At 41.6% G+C, this 22,446-nt stretch overlaps 1 protein-coding gene across 6 annotated transcripts in view; it reads left to right on the top strand.

The window, feature by feature from the left end:
• Window positions 1-2,417: 2,417 nt before the first annotated feature.
• The window catches only part of SPTAN1 (spectrin alpha, non-erythrocytic 1), a 91,536-nt gene continuing 71,507 nt past the window's right edge, over window positions 2,418-22,446 (top strand). For 2 of the 6 annotated variants that reach the window (XM_061603673.1, XM_061603671.1), the window contains exons 1-6: window positions 2,418-2,552; window positions 13,900-14,047; window positions 14,136-14,375; window positions 14,515-14,640; window positions 18,696-18,836; window positions 20,080-20,226. In XM_061603673.1, the coding sequence (XP_061459657.1) occupies window positions 14,015-14,047; window positions 14,136-14,375; window positions 14,515-14,640; window positions 18,696-18,836; window positions 20,080-20,226 (687 nt within the window). In that variant the 5' untranslated portion in view covers window positions 2,418-2,552; window positions 13,900-14,014. Of the gene's footprint in view, window positions 2,553-6,979; window positions 7,031-13,899; window positions 14,048-14,135; window positions 14,376-14,514; window positions 14,641-18,695; window positions 18,837-20,079; window positions 20,227-22,446 lie in introns of all 6 variants that reach the window. The other 4 variants (XM_061603674.1, XM_061603670.1, XM_061603675.1 and 1 more) reach the window with 3 other exon arrangements.

Below are 22,446 nucleotides of genomic sequence, written 5' to 3'. Positions count from 1 at the left end.
CTACTGAGTTAATCTAACATTTATTTAAAACTTGCAAACCTAGCCCTTAGCCAATGAAATTTGTTGTGTAATAAGACAAAAGGCAGTACGTAAATGTTTTAATACATAAATATAAATAAATATCTGATCTCTCTCTCTCTCTCTCTCTCTCTCTCTCATATTCGTCATCTTTACAGCATAATATTATGGTGAATTAGAGGCACTTAGGCTGCAGTTCTGCACCCACTTACCGGGAAGTAAGTCCTCATTGCCTTAAGAGGAGTGCACTGTCAAGTCCATTGAAATTGGTGGGCTTAGGCACACCTAACTGTACAGCAGGGCAGTGGAACCTGTGACACCACCACCCCGATGTTGTTGGACACTGGCTTCCATTATCCCTGACCATTGGCCACTCTGGTTGGGGCTGACAGGAGTTGGAGTCACGCCAGAGCTTTCCCAGTCCTGCTATACAGGATTTGCACCCTTAATTAAAGCCTTGTTTAGGTAGTATTACTGGACTGTTTATGTAACAATCAGTGTGGGCACTTAACTGTATTAAAACAATGCTACAGAGGTTTTTTTGTGTTGACTTTGATGCCAAGCACAATGCAGCTCTGAAAAAATTATGCATTCAGGTCCTCTTCCTTGTTGGAATTGCTCTGAGTCATGCTCTTTCCAGAGAATTCAGGTTCTGTTGCAGTCTCCCTACTGCTGCTGCAGAGTGAGCTGCAGCTCTTTCCTCATGTTTAACTTCTCTTGTATGTGCCAAGCACATAAAACAAAAAGCCTTTGATATTAATCAGATATGCTGAATCCATTCTAACCTGATGCAAAAACTGGATCCTTGTAACCTTGCACAATCGTTATTTAATTACCTTTGTTAAACAGGTTAGAGCAGGGAGGGTAGACTTTGAGGGGCAGCCGGTAACTCATGGCTTCATGCCCATTCTTACTGAGAAATACACAATAAGCATACCAACTTTAGAATTAAAAAAATTCTCTTTGGCCAGCAAAAAGGATTACTGGGGAGTAAGCCCCATTGAACTCTTTAAGCAATGCATAGGATTGGACTATTATATAATCTGAGAGCCAGCATAATAGAAGTGCTGGATCTAGGAGATGGAGACTTGGGTTCAAATCCCCACTTGGCCATGAAGCTCACTGGGTGATCTTGGGCCTGTCACTTTCTTTCAGCCTAAAATACCTTACAGGCTTGTTGTCATGATAAAAGGGGGAAGGAGAACCATGTAAGCTGTCTGATTACCTTGGAGGAAAGGGGATATTTGTGTGTGGGGGGTGATGAGATATGCATTTAATGCAGTTAACACAAGCTGCTCTGCAATCCTGTGCATGTTTACCCTAGTAATTCACATTAGCATGCATCTGTGAAACTTATTTCTGAGTAAACATTAATAGAATCGGCCTGCAGAGCTATAATATAAAACAATAAATCCACAAGCGCTTCCTCTTTTTCTCATTAGCCCCTTACGGGCAAAATGATATGTCTGAGAAATATTTCCGATTTATCTTTTCTCCAGCTCTAAAGTAAATGGTGGAGCTCCATCTCCCATCAGCTTCAGCCACCAGAGCCAGCAATCAAGGAGTTATAATTATAATTCAACAGCTTCTGGAGGACCACAGATTTCCCTATCCTTGATCTAGAACAGTGGTTCCCAAACTGTTTTTCTCCACGGACCACTTGAAAATTGCTGAGGGTCTCGGCAGACCACTTCATGATTTTTCCGCCCACTGTAGCAATTGTAATGTGCTGTGTGCTTAGATGCTGTATTTTTACAGACATGCTGCAGGCTACCTGAATGAAGGCTGTGAATTGCTGGTGTTAGGTTGGGGTTGACAGGATGACTTGCGTGTTGGGTTTGGACCTAACACTGGTGACCTGACCTAGAGGGTCCACAGGTGCCCCACTCCTGCAGTTTGACAGTATGCCTGTTGACTTGGAAACAAGCTCCACTGTGTTCTGTTTTACTCCTAAGTCAGTGTGCATGGGGTTGCTGCCTTTTAAACTTGGAAATCAGACCCCTTCATTGCATTGGGGCTTGACTTCTAGAGGTGTGTAGAAGGGAGACTCCACGTAGATGGAAGACAGTATTTGCTGCGTCATAATGAAAGATTGATTGACTGACTGTGTGGAGGAGAAAGTGAGAGAATTAATATCACACCTGCCATTATACAGGTGCAAAAACACCCAGCCCTTTGAGCGGGTCACCTTCACTCGTCCCTTTCCGGAACCATTCGGCCATAGCCGGCAGTGCAATCTCTTCGGCTCTTTCCGTCGCTTGTCGGAAAGAAAAGCCTTCGCACACAAGAGAACGTTGAGCGAGGCCTCCTTCCCTAGTTCTCACTCTGCTCCAGCCCTGCCCCTTCCTGTTTCGGCTATTTCCGTCGGCACCCGAGCCCTCACCGCTCGGTTCTGCGGCGGTGACGTCATCGCCCTTATAAATAGGGCGTTGGCACGGGCTGCGAACATTCCGTGTCTGAGGGACGGGAGGAGACGGGAAGGAGCAGAGCTCGGCTGGATTGGAAGAGGCACGCGGGCCCCTCGCACAGACCCGGTGAGGAGAATAAGGGGCCGCGGGGAGTCACTGAGGAGCGGAGACACTTCAAAATGAAGGCCTTTTTGTTTTTTAAGGCCGCGAAGCGGGAGGGGGGCGTAGCTGAGGCGAGCGGTGGTCAGCAAGGTGAGCTGTGGCAGCGCCCTCTTGAGGCGCTTGCGGGAAGCGCACCCTTTGCATTTTCGGTAGGTAGGTAGGTAGGATAGGTATGTGGGAGACGGAGGAAAAATCACTGTCGCCTTTCCAGTATTATTGCTGGCTGGGTGGGAACCCTTGCTGTGCGTTAACCCAGCTGTGATGGGGGAGGCCTAGGCCTAGGCCTTCCAGGCTCCACAAATCCCATCCCTGGATTTAAGGTTGTTTTGGCTGCTCTTGAATGCAGAAAGGGGGGGGGATGACACGCACGCCCCAATTATTTATTTATTTATTTATTGATTGATCTATATCCCACCCTTTTCCCCAGTAGGAGTCCAGAAAAACCCATTGCACTTAGTGAGTTTGACTTCCTGAGTGAGCACACTTTGGATGGGTTTTGCACAACTGCCGTCCTGGGCTTGCTTACCTGGTGGAGGTTTGCTTTTGAGCAAAGCGAGGGTCGGATGAGGTTGTGCGGCAGCAGCTCTGTAATGCACCTGAGAGTAAGCCCTGTTTTAGAAAGCGGGACTGGCTCGCTTCTGAGCAGACAGGCCACAGGCTTCTTTGTGAGCCCTCTGTTGAACTCAGTTTGCATAAACATGTACAGAGCTTTTGTGCTGTTGAGAGGCACACACCTGTAACACCTAGTGAGTGTGTGGGGGAAGCAATCCAAAGTATTTTTTTGAAAGAATCTTATTATTTGGCTAGAAGATACAGAACAAGCAGTGGAAATGTGGGAAAATTTGCATTCATTCAAATTTTTGTGTATTTATATTTCCTATTAAATGTCACTAAACAAATGTTATTGTTTGCTGAATAGAAAGCACCCCAGGTAGCAGAGGGGGGGTGTCTTCTCATCAATATATATCCACATTTTCAAAGTGACAGTGTTTGTTTTTGTTGTTGGTGATTTGTTTGTTTCCTAATTTTCCATGTAAAAACCCTGTTGACTATTACTGAGGTAGAGCAGGGTAGTCCAAAACAAAATTCTGATTTAAAAAGACAGATGACAACCTGGAATATTGTGATAAACAGTTGTTTCAGAAGTTGCATTTCCAAATGAGTTGGATGCAGCACTGGAAAGATTTTGGACACCTGGATGCCTAAAAATATGGTTGCTGCTGCTTAGGAACTTGAAGTATTCCACCCCCACCCACCCCTGCCATGTTTGAACACTCACGCAGTTGCTTCACTCTGCCACACTTCTCTCGTTTATTAGTGTCACACACTCCAAGATTCATTTAAGCTTCTGCAGGGTTACCAGTAGATTTTCTTCTAACCTTGGAACTGTCAGCTCTCCTCAGGGTTTTGGGATCTGTCATTGCTTGCTCACAAATTTCACCAAACACACCATAGCAGCCTATTCTATTGGCTACAATGGAATGTTTATTTCAAATCCAATTTCAGTGAAGGGAGGGACCCTGTGGGCATCTGGGAAGTCCTTAGACCCCATCTCCCCTCCCCCATTAAAGGGCACAGGGCTCTGTGGTAAGCATCAGAGATACTACTGGAGTGCTCTAGAGAACTTTTGGATAGTTCTCATGTAAAGACTGCAGTCCTAAACACACTGGGAGTAAGTATGATTAAACTCTGTGGGACCTATTTCTGTATAGGCACATATAGGATTGCACTGTAAATCTTCAGATTTTTTTTTCCATAGAAAAACACATTTAACGTGGCAATTCTCATCTTGTATGGACTTGAATATGGTAATTCTGATCCTCATTAGTAATTTATCAGTTATCAGTGCAAAATGAGGGGATGTTAGTTATTCTAGGTTAATCCGAGTGTGATACTCAAGTCCTTGCCTTTAATAAGTGGTTATACTGCACGAGTGGTAACAGCCTCATATTTGTGGCTGCTGTCTCTACATGACATCTATACATTTGCAAAGATTCACACATTAGTCTGCATTAAAAAAAATCATATTAATGTGTAGTTAATAGCAGCATCTCTTTTCCAAATCCTGATTCACTAGGCTTGGCTGTTTGGAAGGGGATGAGGGTGGAGAAGCCCTGGGTGGGGTGGCTGTTGTTGCATTGCTTTCCTGGCTCTGATGAGCTGGTTATTCCTTCCGCTCTTGGAAGGGATGGTGGAGCTGACATTGTATGGGGGGGGCAGAGAAGAGGAGGATCCGCCCCAGGTTGCAGGAGGAGGAATTTCCTTTAGAGCCTTTGATTGATTAACTATGCTGGACAAATAAACAGTGACAGCAAATCCCCCAACCCCTTTAAAGAAAAAAGGCTGGGGAGGTTGGTTATCCTTCCTTGAAGCAAGCTTGAAGTCATCACTCTCCTGGTTTGAAAGGGGGAAATCTAACACAGAAGGGACACTGAGAACTCCCATAACCTACGTTTTACAGCAATGTCTTCCTTTCGCGTTTATTATTCTCAGCACTCTCAAAGGTCAGAAGATACAGAATAGTGTCTGATTTCACCATAGCTTCTAGACAAAAGGGTTTCCCAGCTAAGCAAATTTCCAAAGATTTTCAGGTAACTGAAAATTAAGCTATATCATGGTCTTGTCTTAGCAGAAAGAAAAAGATGTTGGGTTAGTTATTTAAAACAAAAGTTGTAAAGCTCTCACATTGCTTAGAACAATGGAGTTGGTTACCAAACATAGCAACGTCTCAAATTTGAGAGCTTTTAGACAGACATGCAGGGCAATTACCTCTGTTCCAAGATAAACAGCCCTTTGTCCTCTTCTGTGCCACTGCTTTATCACAAAGGACAGAATTCTTTATACATTTAAAATTATTATGATGCCTATTTTTGTCCTTCCACTTACATGTTTATCCACAGAATACCAAAATAGACAGGGAAGGTTTTTTGGGGGGAGGAGTATTTTGTTTTAATGATTCTATTAGAATTATTTTGTCACTGTAACAGCCTCACAGATTTTGCAGCTGTATCTTATAGTCATTTTGCAAATTTTTTCCTCTCAAACATGGAGCTATTTCCACTCCGATCTTATTTAGCTTTTGCATGATACTTTTCTGAAATGGACAAATGGGGGTTGATAGTTTCCACACAAACACAATTGTTTAAGATTCTGTGTGTCTTCTGATTAATTTGTGTGGGGTGGGGAAGAACATTTCTGCAGAATTGGTAAGAAGCCATAAATGAATTAACAGAAATAATAGTTTGAGGCAAAAAATGGAACAGATGAAAATGCAGCAGTTGCATGCTGTCTATTTCAATGGAATTGTCTTATTTTAACAAGCTGGCCTTCACAGTAGTGAAGTAACAACAAAAATTCACTTGTCAGTCTTCAAAGTGCTTACTGAATCTATCTTGAATCTTGAAATTGCCTTTCTTCAAGAAATCATTCTTTAAACTATGCCTTGTAATTTAACCCAATTTCTTCCCTTTTCCAAAGGGTGTTCTGTTATTTTGCTGCACATTGAGAAGGAGAAAATATGCTTGCTCATTTAAGACAAGATCGTTTTTTTCCTCTTGTAATAGTTGTAATGTTCTTTCTCCCTGCTGGAACCACTTCCAAGATAACAGGGTGGAGCAAACTGCCGATGGTCTGAGGCTGATTGCCAAATACAGTTCAGTTCCAGGATCCTATGGCTAGCAAAGATCAAGCAAAGTAGTAGACCAGTGCTTTGTTATAATAAGTGATTTATAATATATTAAGCTATCTCATGTCATTAAGCTTGAGGAAGCAAATGAAGTCATTCAGTTCTTCACCTGAAGCAACATGGAGTGTAGTGAGCAGATGCAGTGAATTGCTGTTAGTTTTGTCTCTGGTAACTTGCAAACCAAATCCTATGTGCATTTACTTGGAAGTAGGCCACATTATTTTCAGTGAGGCTTACTCCCAGGTAAACTCGCATAGGCTTGCAGACTTAAACATAGCTGTCAATTTGCATATACCTACAAGTAGGAGATGGAATATATTATACACAAGGAAATTTTAATATTTAAGTGTTTGCACCCAGAATGTTTACATCCCTTTTGCATTTATTAAGCCTAAACTCTGTGGACTTTGTGCCTGGGGAAGTAGCATATAGAACTTGCTTACATGTGTATTTTTGAAAGACAGGCATAATTTGCAACCTAGATAAGCTCCTGATGCTCCTTTTCAGTATGCTTGGTCACTTCTATGAGTTGAAAATAAGTGACAGGTTAGAGGAACAGCTGTAAAAATACTTCATGTTGATAATGCGGGGCGGGGAGGAGGTATTGTGACTAAATTGTATCTTTTTCTAAAGTAAGCACTTTATTATGTGCTTAATTTGTAACTAGTGAAATGAAATGCTATCTCAGTATGCTCCTCCCTTTTAGACTCTGAATTCCACCATCATGTTGTCATCGTTTCGTAAAGTCAGAGTCCAGGTATTTTACAACATGCATGTGATCATACAACCACTATTCTTCTTGTGTTTGCTGTTTGCCTTTTTGCATTCATGAAACATTGCACAGATTTTCTTCTGAGCTTGGGTGTCGATATCAAATAGATAGAGAGAGAGAAAGTAACCTGATAGTAGACTAATCATAATGGCTTTCTATGTAATGTATGACTTCTGAAATATCTTACATTTTGGATTTCACTTTTCCCCCTCTCTGGTGCATGGTGTGATCAGTGTGCATTTATTTATTTAAAATATTTTATTAGGACTTTTGAATAGCATGATATTTTCATTTGATAGCCTGCTGGTGTAGCTTTAATTTTCAGAGTGATTCAGGTTACAATTCTGTACACATTTACCTTGGTGTAACCCCATTGAACTCATTTTGGCTTACTCCTGTGGAGACATGTATATTATTGCGCTGTCAGCCTTTTAAAACAATTGGCCATACAATCCCACTGCAACTTCTACTCCAGCATATTGCAGTATATTCATGCTCATTTTGATCTGAATTGTCATAAATTGACAAGATGGCAGTGCTTCTGTGACATTCGTTGTTTTTGGATTGCAGTTACTGTATTATTGCAGCTACCCTAGTGGTGGTTGTACTTTCTCCTGTTTCAGTTCAGTGTGGTAAAATTAATTAGGTCATTTTCACAGAATTTGTGTCAGGAAGAGGAGGGTAATACTCCCATAATTCCAAGATAATTGTAAGCTACTTTCCATATTTGTGCAAACTGATGGTAGCAAAATAATGCCTAGGAGATTAAGTTTGAGAATTTAGAGAATAATCCCTTCAAATTCTATGGTTTCTAAATTATGCATGACTAGTGTTTAGAGTTGCCAATTAACCACAGCCATCAAATAATAGCTGTTTTATGCAGTTCATTCCATTTAAATATCCTACTTAGTTTCAGTGAGCTGCAAATGCTTAATTTTACCTTGTTTTGTTTGAAAATTCAAGCCATTGGGTGAAGATCATTGTCCTAAAATGGTGATTATGTTTATTGCACCAAGTTCAGTTCATTTTGTACTTCTTACAGCCAAAGAATGTAATCCTTCCTGGATAACTTTGAACTGTGCATCTTTAAGTTTCTCAACAAAATGGCTGCAATACATGACTATAAAAGGCTGGGTTTTAATGTGACAAAAGCCAAGTGGGTTTTTTTTTGGGGGGGGGGAGTCTACTTGTCTGTATCATTTGCTTGTTTCTCCTTGCATACGGCAGTGGTTTCCAAGGAAAAAAGCCTGACCTTTCTTCTTGCCGAGACTGTAGGGCATTAAAGCAGGCATTCCATGCTTAGCTGACAGATTCCATTTTGTGAATTGCAGGAAGAACTCTTAAAATGCCATAATCTGAAGCAGTGATAGATGTTATGGTAAAGGCATCTAAAAAATCTTGAAATTAAGCCTGGAACTGGAGGTTACGGACTGCACAGACTTCAGTGTTACCGCATTATTTACCGCATTATTTCTGCAAAGGGAATTTCCTTCAGTGTTCCACAAGTCACTTAGTCCTAGCTCCACTTCTCCTTTAAAAGCTAGACTTTATCATTTGTTGTTGACAGCAACTTTAATGTATTTAACACCCAAGCGCTAGGCATAAATTTGGTGGTGATAGTGGGGAGTTAACAAATTAAGATGGCTCATTGCTTTCCTGAAATATTGAGGAATGTTCTGATGCATGCAGAAGAAACTGCATGCGGATATTACAGTTTAGGGCTTTTTGGGGTGCAGGTTAGTTAATAGATGTCTGTTTCTGCAGTGTGCTTTATATTTAAACTAGTGAAATGTCTCCCATAATGATGGATGGGATGGGTGGAGAATTTCAGCCTTTACATTTCAGAGACTGGCATAGTATGTCTCTTTGTGCTCTTCGTTAACAATTGTTTTTATTTATTTATAAATATGTATACTGCTATTTCGTTAAAGACATCAAAGTGGTTTACAAGTTAAAAAAACCCACCATACAATAAAAACATTAAACATTTTGGTACATTGTTCAGCAGATAGCTATATACTTAATTTGCCTTGAATTTGCTGGCCTCATGCTACAGGATGCACAATCAATTTTTAAATCCCCAAATACATTATATATGAATGCTGAACAAGGCCTAATTTGCACATGATGCTTTTAACCTCTATTCAGCACTGGTTAGGCCTCATCTTGAATACTGTGTCCAGTTCTGGTCTCCGCACTTCAAGAAGGATGCAGACAAACTGGAACAGGTTCAGAGGAGGGCAACAAAGATGATCAGGGGACTGGAAACAAAGTCCTATGAGGAGAGACTGAAAGTACTGGGCATGTTTAGCCTGGAAAAGAGAAGAGTGAGGGGAGATATGATAGCACTCTTCAAGTACATGAAAGGTTGTCACATAGAGGAGGGCCGGGATCTCTTCTCGATCGTCCCAGAGTGCAGGACATGGAATTATGGGTTCAAGTTGCAGGAAGCCAGATTTCGACTGGACATCAGGAAAAACTTCCTAACTGTTAGAGCTATACGACAATGGAACCAATGACCTAGAGAGGTAGTGGGCTGTCCGACACTGGAGGCATTCAAGAGGCAGCTGGACAGCCATCTGTCGGGAATGCCTTGATTTGGATTCCTGCATTCTGCAGGGGGTTGGACTTGATGGCCTTATAGGCCCCTTCCAACTCTACTATTCTATGATTCTATTATTCTAGGAAGCATGTTCACTGTCATTGAAGCAAACGTCATTAGTTTTCCAAAACGTGTTTGCAGAGTCATCTATGCAATACAGATGACTCTGCATTTTCCACAAAAGGGTGGCATGTGAGTTATGTACTGATGGGGTCAATGCTGCTGCGTGAGCTTGTGGTGACTGGCCAGGAAAGAAATCTTGTGATTGTGTTGGATATTTTGATGAAAACATTGACCCAGCATGTGGCAGTGTCCATGTTGGGAAGATAAATTCCATGTAAAGGATTATTAGGAAAGGGAGCGAAAATAAAACTGCCAGTAATGCCTTTATATAAATCCATTGTGTGATCACACTTGGAATACTGCACCTCAAAGAGGATAGTGTAGATCTGGAAAAGGTGCAGAAAAAGGCAACTAAAATGATTGCGGGGGTTGGTGCTGGAGCAACTGTCCTAAAAAGGGTTACACTGTTTGAGGCCATTTAGTTTAGGGAAAAAGGGGGAATAAGGGGAAATATGATAGAGGTGTATGAGATTTTGGAGAAAGTGGAGACCGAAACTCGTAAGATTTGGACAGACAAAAAAGACCTTCAAGCAGTGCATAGTTAAAACTGTGGAGTTAGCTCCCATAAGAGGTAGTGATAGCTCCCAACTTTGATGGTGTTAAAAGATGTGGCGGTGGCTTCTAGGCACAATGGCTATGTTTTGCCTTCGCTGTTGGGGACAGTATGCCTCTGAATGCCGATTGCTGGGAATCGCAAGTGGGAGAGGATTGTCAGTATCCCAGAGGCATCTGTCTGGCCACTGGGGAAACAGGATATTGGACTCAATGGGCCTTCAATGTGAACCATAAGTTTCTCCTCAACACAAATTGCTTCTCTGTAGTAAAAAAGTTGTTTAAGATGTGGCCCTGGCCTAGTTAATTTTAATGCCTAGTTAACCCACCTATTTACAACAGCTTTTCTGCAGTGAATGGTGTCACTAACATCATCACTGTTGCACTGCAGTGTCTAAAAATATCCCTTGTTCAGCATTCCCAGTTAGATGCCTAGCATTCTGTCTTTTATAATGCATGTAGGAGATTTTGACAAATGGTTAAAAAAATGTGGTAAAACTGTTTGTCTCCGTTTGTTCTATTACAGCCTCAGGTCTGCAGCTTTGCTTAAACTAAAACTATTGTATGGGACAAAAAAAAGTAAGGGAATCTTCGTCCCCTTAGTTCTTGACCTCGCCAAGCTGTTAACCAGTCTCAAATGTTTTAACTTAGTTCTGCACTATTAAGAATGATACCACTTTCTAAATAATAGTTCTCAGCAGTTATTTTCCTGACTTTTCCAGCTTGCATAATAGCATCATCTCTTAGAAAAAAGTAACCTAATTAATTCAGTTTCCCTCTGCAGCCTGGGACTTTCTGTCAGGTATTTGGCCTTATCTGTTCAGTGCAGATTTCAATGGGAGGGGCTGGTCTGCCTGCTGCACAAGTGCCAGGCAGCTAGCAGTAATGTGTGGAATGTGATGGTGGCGTGTGGGTGTGTATCAGCCCAAGCCAAGAACAAAGTCTCTTATTCCACATCCAGCTGAAGTATATTTTTGAGTTTAACTCAAGTACATCTGAGTTTAAAGCATTTATAATTTAAAAGCATTGCCGTTTGCTTTTCAGTCTTTTCTCACTTTCTTGGATGGCTGTCCCTGTTGTGAACCAAGGACTTAGTTGCATGATGAAAAATCGCAGGAAGTGGGCTTCAGAAATGGTCCTCCAGTTTGAGAAGGGGCCTCTGCAGTTCTGAGGTGAAAATGTCGAATGCAGACTGCATCGCTCTGCAGCATCAGTAATGGCTGGTGGTTCATGCTTGCAGCTCCCTAGCAAGAGCTGATCACAGTTTGGCAGAATAGAGAGATGCTGATGTCAGCTGGTGTGCCCTCATCCTCACTTTTCATGCAGGAAAGAACAGTCTATTATTGCTGAACCAAGGCGCTTCTTTTCCAATTGACTTGCTCTACTTCCAGTAGTTACAAAGAGAGCCTTTTATTTTTCTAAATTTCAGTTAAAGGGCAAACTGAGTTGCGTGATTTGACTAGGAAGAGGGGATTTGTTTAACTTAATGAATACAAAAATAAATTCGAATAGCTCAGAGAGATTTCTGAAATAGTTGACTATGGATATTAACAGTGAAAAAAAACTTATAGAGAATCCCCCCACCCCAAGATCTGTTTCCCAAAAAGAGACAACAAAATGCTTCCCTTTGTTACTAAATCTGAGAATTGCCAGTAGAAAATGGAATACAAGTGGAATACATTGAAACAACTTCCCTGCCCCACCCTGCCTGCACAATTTGAAAAGTCTGGGTTCTCTCATGATTACAATCACTTAAGAAATTCATTTGTAACCATTAGTAATTTATGTTTAGCATATCATTGTTTCTTTTGTGGGGAAAAAGTTAAGACACTGAAACAAGTTAAGACAGCATCTAGTTTGCCAGAGATACTAACATGGTGTTGAACTGGATTTATAGCTGAATCACCTATTTTAAAACCTAACTCTGGACTGCTCTAGGGTTGACGCATAGCTCCAAGGGTGAAATAAGCAAATGGAGGCATCTTTGTGCTCTGTCTTTGTCTGACAACTAACATCTGAAAATAGCCACTTATGATTTCGGAAATGAAAAGCCAACACAATTCAGCACACACACACACCTCTTCTTAAAATACCGCAATGCAGTTGGGGGCCTTGGAGATCACAAGAATAACAACTGCTGCCGCTGAAATTACTGTCCTCCAGCCGGTTATGAATTGTGAGAGCTCTGGAATGTGTGAATTCACCCCCATGTGTTATGTGTTCACTTCTGTCAGTTCCCTTTTCAGACACCAGGAATCTAAATGGCAAGATAAGGCTCTAAGCAAATATTTTCTCACCTTTTGGGGTCTTTAAATTAATTGCGTACAGATGCATTTCCAGTTTTAGGCACACAGCTGAGAAGAGATTAAATTACAATACCTCATCTTATAAATTCTCTTAGAAATCTCCATTCCCATTTCATTTCATACAACAACGTAAGTGAAGTTTAATTTGTTTTTCAGCAAGCTGGCAACTTACTGACCGTGATGGCATCATGTTGACTTAGTTGTTAGTGAAAGATTTAAATTCTTACATCCTAAAGGCCATTCTGCATATTTTTTCTGCAACCCCAGATTTGCTACAGAGCATGCGTTCAATTCAACAGGTCACTACAGATGTGCATAGTGACTATACCTGTATGATGCATATAATTCTAAAGGTGGATTTGTCTTATTCACACGGTATAGCTGGGTTCACATGTAACAATGACAAACTGGCTAGTTTTTATGAGAAGGAGCCTCAGGCTTGAACTTCCCCTTTCATTTCTTGCCCTTCATACGCTTGAGGAGGAAATGGAAAGCTTTTACTGTTGAACTAGTCACAGTTCCCTGTTTTGTCCAGACTTTGGGAGGGGGGATGTGTTTAGTCAACAGACCAGGGTTATCAAACCACATATTGTTTTCATGCACCACAGTTCCTCCTGAGTTTGGACATAACAGGGAGGAGTGAAAGCGGGAGCTTTGATCTTCTCGCATAGAACAAGAAAGAGGAGTCCACCAGCCTGTGGCTTGTTCTCGTAATGACAAAGCATTTGCTACATCTGAACATAGATACCTTATACTGCAGTCATAAGCCTGTTCGCATGGAAGACTCATTAATCTTACTGAAACATTTCCCCCCATGTTAAGATTACAGGCACAGTCCTTCTATAAGCAGCACTTAACGTAGTAGTGACTGTTTGACTCTGTTAAAGTCTGTGAGGTTAAACAGATGAAAAGCTTTCTTGCATGTCTTCTTGTTTCAGCAGAAAGGGTGGAGCAGTATTTTTCTCAGCTGATATAATTTCCCGAGGAATCAATTTATAGGCCACTTACAGTAGTTTAACTCTGTTGACTTTCACCGTACTGCGACAGTGTGAAATAGTCTGTGAATTCCTCATTAAGTTATTGTGTTTTTTCTACCAACAAGTTCATCTCTGCTCTTCAAATGTTATACTATGTTCCATCTTGCTGTGCCTTTTTTTAAAAAAAACAAACGAATCCAGACTTTTAAAGAACTAATAAGTCTGGTTAATGTTGGAAAGGTGGGTGAACAGATGAAGTTGCCTTATTCCAATTCAGTCCATTGATCTACCTAGCCCAGTGTTGTCTACCTTGATTGGCAGCAGTTCTCCAGATTTCAGACAGAGGTGTTTCCTGGTCCTGCTACCTGAGATCAACTTGCTGGAGCCAGGAACTGCAGGGACCTACTGCATGCAAAACATGTGCTCACTCACTGAGCTTATGGTGTGATACTCCTTAATTTGAATTTCCTTTCTATCAATTCCCCCTGTGCGTTCTCCCAAAATACTAAATGAAGATTTTTAACTTTTAGAAAATGGACCCTACTGGTGTAAAAGTGTTGGAAACAGCAGAAGACATACAAGAGAGACGTCAGCAGGTTTTGGACCGGTACCACAGGTTCAAGGAGCTATCCACTGTACGACGCCAAAAGCTTGAGGATTCATACAGATTCCAGTTCTTCCAGCGTGATGCAGATGAGCTGGAAAAATGGATACAGGAGAAACTCCAGATTGCATCTGATGAAAATTATAAAGACCCAACTAATCTACAGGTCGGGACACCTTCGATTTATGAGTGTCAGGAGGCTTAGACTAATGGTTGACAATGCTGCATAAGCAGGAACTGGATACTGAAACGTATTCAGTAAAATGATGAAGACATTTCTCATGTTTTATGTTTCTCTCTTTCAGGGGAAGCTGCAGAAGCATCAAGCCTTTGAAGCAGAGGTGCAAGCCAATGCAGGGGCCATCATTAAATTGGATGAGACTGGAAACCAGATGATTAATGAAGGGCATTTTGCATTTGAAACCATAAGAGTAAGTATTGGAGATCTTTACCTCCTACAGGATTTTCTTTCAATAAGAGACGTTTTACACAGGCATCAGATCATATCATAGATTGGTCTGCAGGTTAGCTCAGAGCTTGGAAAAGTTACTTTTTTGAACTACAACTCCCATCAGCCCCAGCCAGCATGGCCACTGGATTGGGAGTTGTAGTCAAAAAAGTAACTTTTTCAAGCTCTGGGTTAGCTGGCCACCTACAGTGACATTACAGCTGAACCATTATAAGTGTTGTGTCAGAGTCCCCACATAAGCCCATTTCTCTCATAAGGCTGTGAAATAAGGAGTGTTAACAGAGCAGCAGCACTGGTGTATAAAATGTCTGTAATCAGGTTGCAGCCCTAGTAATTTCACTTATTTATGCAGAACAGACAGGTAAGGTATTGTTGTCCAGTCTCTTTAATAAAAGGCTTGAGAGTCATAGATGAGATGCAAGCAGATTTTAGGCCAGGATTTCCTTCTGCCCCCACCTGTGATTTGTGCCGTTTCAAGTGGTTGTAAGAACACCCTTTTAATAATAGCATCTTCATTCCAGTTTGGACAGCAAAGTCTTGAAAAGAGCTCTTCTTCTTAACTGCACACACTTATGGAAATCCCTTCCATTCATGACTTGCCAAAGCGTGAGCTTGATTATCTTTTGAAAGATTTGACAGATCTTTTAATTTGTGCAGGATTTGGAGCCTAGAACTTGAGAGAGATGGGTGGGTATTGTTCTGTAGTTTAACTGAATTTAAATAGATGGTTTGAAAATCCATTCCAGGAGTTCAGGATGCATATTGGGTGATCATTTTGTACAAATACAGTGAAGTTTTCATGGCGTCACTCCATCACCAGTATTGTATGCTGGTCCTGATGCAATAATTTGGACCCAACATCCACAACCTCTTCGTTTTAGATATTCTAGCTAGCTGCCAGGCCACTAGATGTGAGTTCTTCAGAACCAAGACAATTTGTGACAGTTGTCAGTCAAATTTACAAACATAAATTTGTTCCCTATGTAATATACAGCAGGGCAAGCAGCACTACTTAGTGCCAAATGTATCTTAGGAAATGTCTAAACGTTTGTGGTACTGTCTGATCTATACGTGATAGAAATAAGAACCTGCTTTTCAGAGGGACAGCCTAAACTGCTGTCCAGAATTCACTTGCATTGTACTCTTCAATCATAGGACAGCAAACCCACTCCATAGCGTATCCCAGCCTTCTCCAACGTGGTGACCTTCAGAAGTTGTTGGCCATGACCATTGGCCATGCTGGCTGGGGCTGATGGAAGTCTGAGTCCAGCAACGTTTATCAGGTTGGAGAAGGCTGGCCCATACTAACAGTGTTGTGAATTGAACCCTAATTCTTCCCAACATGTGATAAAGTTGGGCCCTGCTCATAGACATTGATCTCTGGTTCTGATTTCTGGTCTGTTTGCAATGGTAACCTGTGTGTTAATGGTTCAGTCTTTCACGCCGTACCGGACCGCTCAGCGCCCAATAGTAACTACCACCCATGTTGGCTCCCATATACTAGTAGGTGGATTGTTGCCTGTGTGTGCTTTTATCCAGTTCTTCTTTGAATGCCTCTGTCATTTTCCTCCCTTGGTTTTTGTTTTATATAGCTTGAGAATAGATCTGCATGTTACAAAAACATGGGACTGCTGCTGAAAATGGTTCATTTAACTGTGTCCTGACATCATTATTTGTTTGTTGTAGAAAAAAATTACCCCACCTTTTGGCCCCCCAATGGATCCCCAAGAGAGCTTCCAGATTAAAAACAAAAAAGTACAATTAAAATCCAGCATAGCAATTAAATCAGGAATGGGTAATCTGTGGTCCTCCAGACGTCATTGAACTCCCCAGTAAGCATGTCCAGTGACCAAGGATGATGGGAGTTGTCATTCAGCAGCATCTGGGGAGCAGCTCTCCTTATTCCTGGCCATTGGCCATGCTGGCTGGGGCTGATGGGAATCTAACACCAACCAGAGAGTCAAAGGTTCCCCATCTCAATATTAAGTCAGTTAAAGCAGTACAACAATTTAAGTCATTTAAAAAAACACATTGACATGGCAGGAGGCTAAAGCAGTTTAAAAGCAGAGCAGAATAAAAGGGTCTTCACTGCCTTCCTTAACCTGATGAGTGGGGATTTTCACAATCTGAAGGCCGCCACAGAAAAGGCCCAATCTCATGTCCCAACAAAGCACACCTCCAGAGGTGGTGGAGAGCTGGCACAGTCTTTGATGCTGAACACAGTTTACAAGCAGACTCGTGTGAGACAAAGTGGTCCTCCAAGTATCTTACTCTCAAGCCATTTACGTTGTGTGTTTCCTGCCTCCTTCGTTTCACATTACTGCTTGCTGCTGGTGGGGGCGGGGAAATGACGTCAGAACATTGGCTAAATGTCCCTACACATTCTGGAGGGAGAGAAGTGAACATGCAGGTGGCCTTTTTGGTGGAGTCCCCATGCTTTTGTTACATATAGATCCATCTTGGGAATGTTGGAATCTCAAGCAGTGTGAGCTCTTTTCTTTCCCTTTTTAAAACCTCAGTACTGAGTCAGTTAATGCTTGTATAATAAACATCTGTCCAAAGGAGAGATTTCCCAGCTGCCCCAGTTTAACATTAAAGTTGATGGTCCCAGCTCAGTAAATGCTGGGTGGAGCAGGTTTTACCCTGTTCTCTCCCACCCCCCACCTCATTCTCTTTTTCATTGCAATTAGAGTTTCAAGATTTTCCCAGTGTTTTGGTTAGACTGGAAAGTGTTCCTGCATTTTGACTGCATCGCTATATTATAGTGTTTCAGTCATTTTGCTTCAGACAGTACTGTCATGTCTCCTACAACTGGGATTTATTTGTAATCTGAAACTAGTAAACTGGAAACAAAAAATTCTGTTGTTTAAACTAGCTCCTATCATGGTATTCTTCAAAGCTGGAACTACTCTTTTTGAGGCTTGTATTTGATTTAGAAGAAGAAAGAGTTCTTAGATTTGTGTCGGGTTGCACTGTGTTTCATGTTCTTCTGCATAAATTTTGAAGCAAACTCCCTTTGAAGAGAGTAAACCATTTAACAGGGAGCCTTGTTTGCTTGAAAGAGACTTCTGTTGTGCATAGGGCCATAGCAATTTTCAAATAAGTTATTTTCATATACTGTTTTTTAATTGAAGATGCACATTCAGTGACAAATTCAGAGGGTTAGCTCAGCTAATAAGTTGCAAGGAAGCAACAGACTATGTTCTTCTATGTGCTTAGTTAATTTAGCTTTAATAATACTTTCTACCAGTTTTCCAGGGACAGAAGTTAAGCTAACTGGCCTGTAATTTCTGGGATCCCCTCTGGATCCCTTTTTGAAGATTGGCGTTACATTTGCCACTTTCCAGTCCTCAGGCACGGAGGAGGACCCAAGGGACAAGTTACATATTTTAGTTAGCAGATCAGCAATTTCACCTTTGAGTTCTTTGAGAACTCTCGGGTGGATTCCATCCGGGCCCGGTGATTTGTCAGTTTTTATATTGTCCATTAAGCTTAGAACTTCCTCTCTCGTTACCACTATTTGTCTCAGTTCCTCAGAATCCCTTCCTGCAAATGTTAGTTCAGGTTCGGGGATCTGCCCTATATCTTCCACTGTGAAGACAGATGCAAAGAATTCATTTAGCGTCTCTGCAATCTCCTTATCGTTCTTTAGTACACCTTTGACTCCCTTATCATCCAAGGGTCCAATTGTCTCCCTAGATGGTTTCCTGCTTTGAATGTATTTATAGAATTTTTTGTTGTTGGTTTTTATGTTCTTAGCAATGTGCTCCTCAAATTCTTTTTTAGCATCCCTTATTGTCTTCTTGCAGTTGCTGGTGATTCAGTGAACACTGAAGCCAGTAGGACAACTTTAGGATAAGTGACTATTGTGCCTGCCCCCTAGGAGTTTAGCACTTGATTGCACTGGTTGCCAATCAATGCATAGGTTTGAAATATTCAGACTTTTTTTCATGCACAGCTTAATATCTCCAATGATTATTAATTTTATCCATTTCTATATTTGTTTTAAATTCCCAGACTCGACTGCAGGAACTTCACCGGCTATTGGAGCTGCTTATGGAGAAAATGAGGGAGAAAGGAGTCAAACTTCTGCAAGCCCAGAAACTTGTGCAGTATTTACGAGAATGTGAAGATGTGATGGACTGGATCAATGACAAGGTATCTGTGTTGTGACTTAAAAGGTCACTCGTGGGTGTGGGGTAACTCTTCGCTATCCAATAGCCTTGCGAGAGATTGGACTTGGCTGCGTCAAAGTAGTCGCTCAAATTTCTTTTGCCATGTAGGATAGCCTTATGTGGCATTTCAAAGCAGCACTGTAAGGTAATAATGCAACTATAATGGAGATAATTCATCAGTATAAAGAACAGACTTTACAGATTACACCCTGGGGAAAAGATTGCAGCCTTAATGACTTTGTTGTGTGTGTGCGTGCGTGTGTGTGGCCGGGAGTGGGGGAGAATTGACAAAAGTACTAGGGGATGGTGGTAAAATGAACTAATAGTTGCTTGATGGTTACGGCATTGAACACAGACTACCTTTTTTACAAGTTTATACTTTGATGGACTTGGAAGCAGCCTCTTGTTAATGAACACTAAAGAGTGCAATGAGTACAACACATCATCAATCATTGTTATTGTTATTCATTTTGAGCCTGCGAAAGTACATTGGGTGGCTTCCAACAAAGATAAAACAACATGATGCAAAGTGTACATCCTTTTAAGCTGCTTTGAGGACTGTGTATCTGAAAAGTGATCTATAAATGTACAGATAAAGGACATACATAACTTGGGGAGGGTTTGTCCTTTTTTGATGATGTGCGATCCTAGGCATGTTTAAGCAGAAATAAGTCCCACTGTGTGTTCAGTGTGGCTTACTCCCAGGTAAGTGCTGAAACCCTAAACATACTTTCAAGTAAACGTGCTATCCTGTGGATTTTATTCAGAAGCAGGTCCTTCTGTGGCCATTATTACTCTTAGGAAAAATTGCGTAGGATTCCGGCCTCAGTGTCTTAAATACCACAAACTGCCAGTGTAACTTTTTTGCACCACTGGCAGTTCAGGCATATTAAAGAACTTAATTGTCCTGAAGAATTAGAATGCAGTTTTAAAGAATGAGGGATTATATTGCAAATGAAGGGGTAACAGAGCCAGTTACCAGTTAATGAACTAACTAGCCTTTAACATAGCAGAAGTGAGCCTTTGCACTATAGATTTGGCTTCAACCCCCCCCCTTTAAGTACACTTTTATTAAATGTGCTGTCTTCATGCTCTTCATACTTTTTGAGTTTCAAAAATTGAGCGGAGTGGGGGGAGAGAAGCACTTCCATTGGTTACCCTTTCTGGGTCTGGTAAAGTCTCGATATCCGGGTGTGTTCTTGAACTAGTGTCCTTGTGCTTGCTAGGAGGCAATAGTGACCTCAGAAGAGCTTGGACTGGATCTGGAGCATGTTGAGGTTTTGCAGAAGAAATTTGAGGAGTTCCAGACAGACCTGGCAGCCCATGAGGAGAGAGTGAATGAAGTGAACCAGTTTGCTGGCAAGCTTATCCAGGTAATAGCTTTGACAGGTTAGAGGTCCTTTTGCATGCTACTCAGTAAGATTACGTTAAAAAGTATAATTAAACCAATTTACCTTGCAGCATTGGGTGCAGAGCTTGGAAAAGTTACTTTTTTGAACTACAGCTCCCATCAGCCTAATCCAGTGGCCATGTTGCCTAGGGCTGATGGGAGTTGTAGTTCAAAAAAGTAACTTTTCCAAGCTCTGATTGGGTGTATGGCTTGCACTTCAGAGCATATGTTGAGAACTAGTGGGATAACTGGAACCTGTATCAAGGATGTCTGTGAAGAAAAACTACTGTTCAGTTCAGCTCAGCAGACAATTATCTGGTGTCGCAGAAACAATACAAGTAGGACCTGTAGCAAAATGCTGCAACATAAAACTTAAGAGGAGTGCTCCTGTTCAGGGCTCCATCCAATCTGTTCAGGCCTCGCCATGACAAGGGTTTAAGACAGGAATGGGGAACCTGTGCTCTTCAGGCGGTGTTGGCCTTTAACTCGCACCAGGCCCAGCCAGCGTGGCCCAATGGTCAGGGATAATGGGACTTAAAGACTAACATTATTCTCTTTTTTATATAAATGAATGAATGGTCTTTTACACACATCTCAAGGTGATTTACAAACATATAAAAACAGTTAAAATAGTTTTAAAAACATTACAAAAAACAAGCATATAGATAGAGGTGATCCAGTGGACATAGTGTACTTAGACTTTCAAAAAGCGTTTGACAAGGTACCTCACCAAAGGCTTCTGAGGAAGCTTAGCAGTCATGGAATAAGAGGAGAGGTCCTCTTGTGGATAAGGAATTGGTTAAGAAGCAGAAAGCAGAGAGTAGGAATCAACGGACAGTTCTCCCAATGGAGAGCTGTAGAAAGTGGAGTCCCTCAAGGATCGGTATTGGGACCTGTACTTCTCAACTTGTTCATTAATGACCTAGAGTTAGGAGCGAGCAGTGAAGTGGCCAAGTTTGCTGACGACACTAAATTGTTCAGGGTTGTTAAAACAAAAAGGGATTGCGAAGAGCTCCAAAAAGACCTCTCCAAACTGAGTGAATGGGCAGAAAAATGGCAAATGCAATTCAATATAAACAAGGTTAAAATTATGCATATTGGAGCAAAAAATCTTAATTTCACATATACGCTCATGGGGTCTGAACTGGCGGTGACCGATCAGGAGAGAGACCTCGGGGTTGTAGTGGACAGCACGATGAAAATGTCGACCCAGTGTGTGGTAGCTGTGAAAAAGGCAAATTCCATGCTAGGGATAATTAGGAAAGGTATTGAAAATAAAACAGCCGATATAATGCCGTTGTATAAATCTATGGTACAGCCGCATTTGGAATACTGTGTACAGTTCTGGTCACCTCATCTCAAAAAGGTTATTATAGAGTTGGAAAAGATTCAGAAGAGGGCAACCAGAATGATCGAGGGGATGGAGCGACTCCCTTATGAGGAAAGGTTGCAGCATTTGGGGCTTTTTAGTTTAGAGAAAAGGCGGGTCAGAGGAGGCATGGCATTGAGAAAGTGGATAGAGAAAAGTTTTTCTCCCTCTCTCATAATACTAGAACTCGTGGACATTCAAAGAAGCTGAATGTTGGAAGATTCAGGACAGACAAAAGGAAGTACTTCTTTACTCAGCGCATAGTTAAACTATGGAATTTGCTCCCACAAGATGCAGTAATGGCCACCAGCTTGGACGGCTTTAAAAGAAGATTAGACAAATTCATGGAGGACAGGGCTATCAATGGCTACTAGGCGTGATGGCTGTGCTCTGCCACCCTAGTCAGAGGCAGCATGCTTCTGAAAACCTGTTCCGGAAGCCTCAAGAGGGAAGAGTGTTCTTGCACTCGGGTCCTGCTTGCGGGCTTCCCCCAGGCACCTGGTTGGCCACTGTGAGAACAGGATGCTGGACTAGATGGGCCACTGGCCTGATGCAGCAGGCTCTTCTTATGTTCTTATGTAACTAAAGATAACTAAATACAAAGTGCAGAATACAACTACTAAATACAGACTGAACATCTAAGTCAGAGACTTTTTCATCCAGCTGGAAACAGCACGTCGAAACAAAAATATCTTCAGTTGTTTCTGGAAAGTACGGATAGTTGGGCACTTGTCATATCTCAACAGGGATGCTGTTCCACAAAACAGGCTGCCATGCTAAAAGCCCTGCTCTGTCCAAGTTACTGTGGAGTCGGCTTCAGTATTTTAGGGAAAC

Source organism: Rhineura floridana, chromosome 20 (genome assembly GCF_030035675.1).
Source record: "Rhineura floridana isolate rRhiFlo1 chromosome 20, rRhiFlo1.hap2, whole genome shotgun sequence".
NCBI classification, from domain to species: domain Eukaryota; kingdom Metazoa; phylum Chordata; class Lepidosauria; order Squamata; family Rhineuridae; genus Rhineura; species Rhineura floridana.
This window is presented reverse-complemented; position numbering and strand designations above follow the sequence as displayed.